Below are 6,431 nucleotides of genomic sequence, written 5' to 3' on the forward strand. Positions count from 1 at the left end.
GCGGCCGTGGCCTGGGAAATTTGAGTGTTTGACGGGCACCGGTGCTACCTCTCGGGGAGGTTTTATATTGGTGGCTCTTTTTTTCCTTCTCTCTCTCTTTTTTTTTTTTTTTTTTCCCCCCCCCTTTTTTCTTTCCCTCCCTGCAAACCCTAAAATAAAGAAAGCGAGGTCTTTGCCGGGGCTGATTGGGGGGAACGATGTGAAAGGGCCGCGGTTATAAAGCGCTGCTTGAAGCGAGCTCTCAATGCGTCTCTGAACTTGATCAGATTTTACGTTTCCTGCAGAGAGCCGGCGGCGGGGCTCAGACCTGCCCAATAGCCAGACTTGGGGGCTCAGCAAATCTCAGGATATTACAATTACAACCATCTTTCTTTCTGCCTTTTATTTCCACTCTTGCTCCCCATCGTTCTTTGCAAATGCTTTCCAGAACAGAAAATGAGTGGATTTATAGCGCTGTCTGCAACTGATAATTATTCCAAGGCAGAACGCTGCCTTTGCAAAATAAAATTAAAAAGAGAAAAGGAAAAAAAAAAATAAAGGGGGAAGAAAAAAAAAAAAGGAAAGAAAGAGACGGGGGGGGGGAAAGAAAGAAAGAAAAAAGAAGATAAACGAGTGTAGGGAAATTAGGGCGCGGGAGCCGCCGTGACTGGCGCTGCTCGGCGTGTTCCGCTGGCCGGAGGGAAGGGAGAGGACGGAGCCCCGCTACCCGCGGAGCGGGACATGCCCCGCCGCTGCCCCCCCGGAGGGAGCAAAGGAGAGACGCGGCGGATGAGCTCGGAGCAAGGAAAGCGGGGCCCGGGAGCTGCGGGGGCAGGAGCGGGCTCTCCGCGCTCAGCTCGGTTCTGTCCCCGCGTTTAGTCAGTGAAGAAAAAAATGAAAAGAGATAAATAGGTTGCTTTGTGTTTGTTGTTTTTTTAAAGACAAGGACCCAGAGACGCAGACCCAAAGCCGCCGGTCCGCGTTTTAACGGGTTTTTATTTCGGAGGCAGGGCGGCGGCTTTGCGGCGGCTTTATGTCCCCCCCATCCCCCTTCGCCTCCCAGGGTGACCATCCCGTGGGGCGGCGGGGAGGGGGGCACGGAGGGGGCACGACCAGGCACCGGGGGGGGGGGGGGCGGTGAGAAATCACGGCACGGCGGGACTCGCGGCGAGGTGAGCGGGGGCACCGCGTACTGCCCCGCCACGGGCCACGCACAGCTCCTGCCGCCCGGGGGTCCCGCCCGCCCCCCGCCCGGGGGCACCCGCCGGTTCCCGGCCCCGGGGCTGCCCCCCCTGCCCCCGCCCCCCCGGCGCTTTACCTGCCAGGAGCCCGCGCCCAATCAGCGTCCCCGGCGGCGCGGGGCGCGTGCCAATCAAGCAGCGCTCCGCCAATGGGAGGGCGGGCGGCGGGTCAGGTGACGCGGCGGCCGGCGGGTCCCCATTGGCGCGGCGCGGCCTGGCCCCGGAGTTGGTTTATGTGCGAGGCGCGGGCGGGCGCCCCGTCAGTGCCCCGACGGCGCCGAGCGGGAGCGGGGCCGCGCTGCGCTGTGCCCGGCCCTGCCCTGCCCTGCCCTGCCCGGCCTGGGGGGCGGGCGCCTCTAGGGGCGGGTGGCTTTTTTTTGGGGGCCGGGTGGCTTTTTTGGGGGGGGCCGTGTTGGTTTGTTGTTTTGGTTTGTTTGGTTGGGGTTTTGGTTGGGTTTTTTTGTTTGTTTTGTTGTGGGGTTTTTTTCGTGCCGGACGGGGGGTGCTTGCCTCGCTGCCCGCCCGCGGCCGGGGGCCGTGCCTGCCCGCAGCGGGGGGTGGTGGTGGGGGTTGCGTTTGGGGTGGTTTTGTACTTTTCTGGGGGGCGGGCGAGAGGAGGGGGTGGTGCAGGCTGCCGTCGTGCCGACGGCCCCGCGCCCATGACGATGCTGCTGGACGGAGGGCCGCAGTTTCCCGCACTGGGGGTGGGCGGCTTCGCAGCGCCCCGCCACCACGAGATGCCGGGCCGCGACGCTGCCGCCGCTGCCGGCATGGGGCTGGGCCCCTTCGGGGACTCCTCGCACGCCGCCTTCAAGCTGAACGCGGCCCCGCACGACCTCGCCGCCGGGCAGAGCTCGGCGTTCACCCCGCAGGCGCCGGGCTACGCTAGCGCCCTGGGCCACCACCACCATCACCACCACCACGCCGGCCAGGTGCCCTCCTACGGCGGGGCCGCCGCCTTCAACTCCACCCGCGACTTTCTGTTCCGCAACCGCGGCTCCGGTATCGCGGACGCCGCCTCCGGCACGGCGCAACACGGGCTTTTCGGCGGCTCCCCAGGCGGCTTGCACGGTCCCGGCGGCATCCCGGACACTCCGGGCTACCTGCTGTTCCCTGGGCTCCACGAGCAGAGCCCGAGCCACACGTCCCCGAACGGGCATGTGGACAACGGGCAGATGCACCTGGGGCTGCGCGGGGACCTTTTCGGGCGACCGGATCCCTACCGGGCCGTCTCCAGCCCCCGCACGGACCCTTATGCTGGCGCCCAGTTCCACAACTACAACCACATGAACATGAATATGGGCATGAACGTGGCAGCCCACCACCACCACCATCACCACCACGGCCCAGGGGCTTTCTTTCGGTATATGCGCCAGCCCATCAAGCAAGAATTGTCCTGCAAGTGGCTCGACGAGAGCCAGCTCAGCCGGCCCAAGAAAAGCTGCGACAGGACTTTCAGCACCATGCACGAACTGGTGACCCATGTCACCATGGAGCACGTCGGGGGGCCGGAGCAGAACAACCACATCTGCTATTGGGACGAGTGCCCGCGGGAAGGCAAGTCCTTCAAGGCGAAATACAAACTGGTGAACCACATTCGGGTGCACACGGGGGAGAAGCCTTTCCCCTGCCCCTTCCCGGGCTGCGGCAAGATCTTTGCACGCTCCGAGAACCTCAAGATTCACAAGAGGACGCACACAGGTAAGGCCCGGGGCCACACGTCTCCCGCGGGGCTGCGCGGGCGGGTGCGCGGCGCTGCCGCGGCTCTCGGCCCCCTGCGCGACTCTGCGGAGGGAGCCATAGAAATGCTAATGGCATCTCATTTTCGGCGACTTCCGCTCCTTTTTATTTTATTTTTAGGCCCGATTGGCGTCGCTCCTAATTAAATCAGCGATACTTTTGTCAAAAGTATTTTTATTTGCAGCCCCGTCTTCCCCTCAGCCTTCTCCCGGGTGGAGGGAAGAGGAGGAGAAAGGCAGGAAGCAAACGTATTTTGGCATGTATCTTTGCGTACGTCTTGTAAAACTGTCCGAGCTGCTGAATTTATCTCGGGTCTTCACCCTCGCTGCGCTCACCCAGACGCCGTCCCTGCCGGAGCCCAGCGCGGGCCTGGCAGGAGGTGAATTAAAAGTAACAAAGGCTGACCCAAATTTATCCAACAAGTAACAAGCCCTTGTGTACATCTTCCCCTCATTAATTTTTGGGGGTGCTTGTGTATCCCCAAGGCGGGGCAAGCGGGGCAGAGGCTGTCCTGGGAGGAGGCATGCGGGGATGGAGAGGGGATCGGCCCTCCTTCACCCTCTCTGAATTTCACAGGTGAGAAGCCCTTCAAGTGCGAGTTTGAGGGCTGCGACAGGCGCTTCGCCAACAGCAGTGACAGGAAGAAACACATGCATGTCCACACCTCGGACAAGCCCTACATCTGCAAGGTGTGCGACAAATCCTACACCCACCCCAGCTCACTTAGGAAACACATGAAGGTAATCCACCCCTGCGCCCCAGCCCTTTCCTCCCCTCGCAGGGAGGGATGCTTAGGGGCTGGTGTGCTCAGGGCTTGTTTCTCTGGGGCAGGGCAGAGCTGAACGGTGCCTGCCACAGGGCTCCGTGCTCACTGTGTGGCCCCGCTGGTCCCTGGTGTCTAGGCCGTGGCTGGAGCACAGGCTGGGGAAATGGCGCAGTTTCTTTTTGTGCTCCCACCAGAGCAAGTGCTGCCAGAGCGTGGCTTGGTGCTGGAGGGCTGTGCACATACAGCCCGGCCTGTGGCTGCAGCCCCCCGTGCTGGGACGCTGCAGTGAAGCGGCCGGGAGCCCGAGGCAGGTGTTTGCTGCTGGTGCTCAGGGTGGTCAGCAAGGCGTGACCCGCCTGCTTGCCGGGCAGCGGCCGAGCTGCTGCTGCACCCCAGTGACCGTCCTGCATGGGAGAGCATCCCGGCCCGGCACAGCGGGGTGACGGGGACCCTGGCCTCGTTCCCATCTTTGCCTCTTGGTTTTAGGTGCACGAATCCCAGGGGTCGGACTCTTCCCCTGCAGCCAGCTCGGGGTACGAGTCCTCCACCCCCCCCGCGGTGGGCTCCGCCAGCAGTAAGGACTCCACTAAAACACCGCCGGCCGCCCTCCAGAGTAACCCCGGCCACAACCCTGGACTGCCCCCCAATTTTAATGAGTGGTATGTGTGAAGGCAGCTGCTGCCCAGCCAGAGACTGGACCAAATGTGTTGGGAACAAGGAAAAAAAAGGACAAAACAAGCCAACTGCAGCTCGCTCCCGCGGAAATGGAGTTTCCACACCGACGACCGCATAGGGCTATACCTAGTTAACTGCCAGGATCCGGAGGGGGGGGGTCTTTTATTATTATGCTATAACTATTACTATTTTTTGCAAGCCCAGATGCTGGACTAGCCATGTCCTTTTCTCAGGATTGGATTTCTTTTTTATTATTATTTCTTTTTTTTTTTTTCCTAATTTTTTGCAGTCGTTTCTTTGATTTTTTTTTTTTTCTTCCCTGCCCCAGTCCCTCTTCCTCTGATCCCCCCCCTTTTTTATTTTTTTAATTTTTTTTTTCTTTTTTCTTAATTTTTAATTTGTTTTTCCTTCTTTCGGTGGGATGTTGACATGAGGATGAAAATTCTCCTTCGCCTTAGTGGTGATTGTTTAAACTTACAGTCTTAAACCGTGCCAAAGTCCTGTTATGTCTTGAACTTTCCTCTTTAGCTTTCCTGCTGCTTCTTTCTCTGCTTTCCTCCTCTTTCTCCTCTCTCTCTCTCTCTCTCTCTCTCTATCTCTCTCTCTCCAAGCATTACACTTGTGAATGTATTCTCGTCTGATGGGGTCGGTCAGTATTTTTCAGGATGAGGATGTGTGTTTATTCTACCCAGATTGTGACGTTTAGTATAACAGTTGCCTTTTTGTAATAACTTTTTTTGTAAATACATATCCATGATGCCATATTTATCGTTCGTAATTTAATTATTGATACAAAGTGCCGGGAACTGAACAGTATTTATGGGGGAGAAAAAATTGTTTTCTAACGAAAAAAAAAAATCCAACTCTGTACAGCTTTTGGTTATAACTGCTTTAGCATTAAAACTTTATTGTTTTGGAAAGAGCCGTTTTTGACCTCCTCCGGGGGACGGGGGCAGCCGCGGGCTCCGTGGAGGGCCCGGGTCGGTGCTGCCGCCGGGGCTCGGCCGTTGTTTTCGGGCTGGCGGTGCTGGGAGAAACCTCCTCGCCGCGGCTTTTACTCCTGTCCCTTTGTCCCCGCCCAACGGCTTCGCTTCCCCACCACCTTCCCGAGCGGGACGGAGCCCGGGGAGCGGTGCCGCCGAGGGAGAGGACCGCCGGGGGCAGCGGGGCTGCCTCGACGGGGAGGCCCCGACGGTGAGTACCGGGCCCGGGCGGCGCAGCGCCCGGAGTCCCTTGCATGCACCACGGGGGCTCGGGGACCGGCCCCGCCGGCACCGGACTGCTTGCCTGGGGATCCCGGGGCGACTACGCGGAGCGCCGGACTTTCTCCGTTATCGTCTGTTTTTGTGGGTTTTATTTTCTTTATTTCTGACTAGGATGCGGAAAAGCCTCCACTTCCCAGACGAGAAAAGGAATCGAGCAGCGATATTTCACATGAGAAACTTCTTCAGAAGCTCCAAGCCGCCAGAGGGAGGATGGAAACCGCCCTCGCCCCTCCCCGGCAAACCTCCGTGCTCCCGGCGGACGGGAGACGCCCGGGGCCCCGGCCGGAGCCCCGATGGGGATGCAGGCGGCTCTGGCCCCGGTGGAGCTCGGTCGGTGCTCCCTCCTACCGCGGGGCTACGGTTCCGCAGCCGCATCCTCTCCCAGACCTCAGGCATTTAACGGGGGCTGACTCCCGCCCGGGGGGAGGCCAGGACCCGCACCATGGGCTCCGCACCTCTGCTGACAGGGAGAGACCCCAGGCGGGCCCATCTTGAACTTGACTTGGGGCACTGCGGGAGGACGGGGTGCTCCGTTCCCTCCAGCCTGCCTCAGCCTCTGCTGGGGCGGGCAGTCCGCGAAGCCTTGCATGCTTTAAAAAATTAGGTTTAAACAATCTACCCTTTCCTCCCTAAAAAAAAAAAACAAAAACAAAAAAACTTTCTCTGTCAGAAGAAGACAGGAGGAAGTCGCATTGCAGTCTGAGGCTGCACATCTGAATAAAACATCCCCCAAGCCCGGTGCAGGCAGGTTTCCTGCTCCTTACT

At 59.6% G+C, this 6,431-nt stretch overlaps 1 protein-coding gene across 2 annotated transcripts; it reads left to right on the forward strand.

The window, feature by feature from the left end:
- The first annotated feature begins 1,879 nt into the window (after window positions 1-1,879).
- ZIC3 (Zic family member 3) lies at window positions 1,880-4,752 on the forward strand. 2 transcript variants are annotated; one of them, XM_051630202.1, is made up of 3 exons: window positions 1,880-2,921; window positions 3,537-3,700; window positions 4,213-4,752. In XM_051630202.1, exons 1-3 carry the CDS (start codon window positions 1,880-1,882, stop codon window positions 4,393-4,395), a joined length of 1,389 nt encoding a protein of 462 aa, XP_051486162.1. In that variant the 3' UTR covers window positions 4,396-4,752. The 2 variants fall into 2 exon arrangements, with proteins under 2 accessions (XP_051486162.1, XP_051486163.1); XM_051630203.1 differs by having other exon boundaries at window positions 1,886-2,921; window positions 3,537-3,649; window positions 4,213-4,744.
- Window positions 4,753-6,431: the final 1,679 nt, after the last annotated feature.

Source organism: Apus apus, chromosome 12 (genome assembly GCF_020740795.1).
Source record: "Apus apus isolate bApuApu2 chromosome 12, bApuApu2.pri.cur, whole genome shotgun sequence".
In the NCBI taxonomy this organism is placed as follows: domain Eukaryota; kingdom Metazoa; phylum Chordata; class Aves; order Apodiformes; family Apodidae; genus Apus; species Apus apus.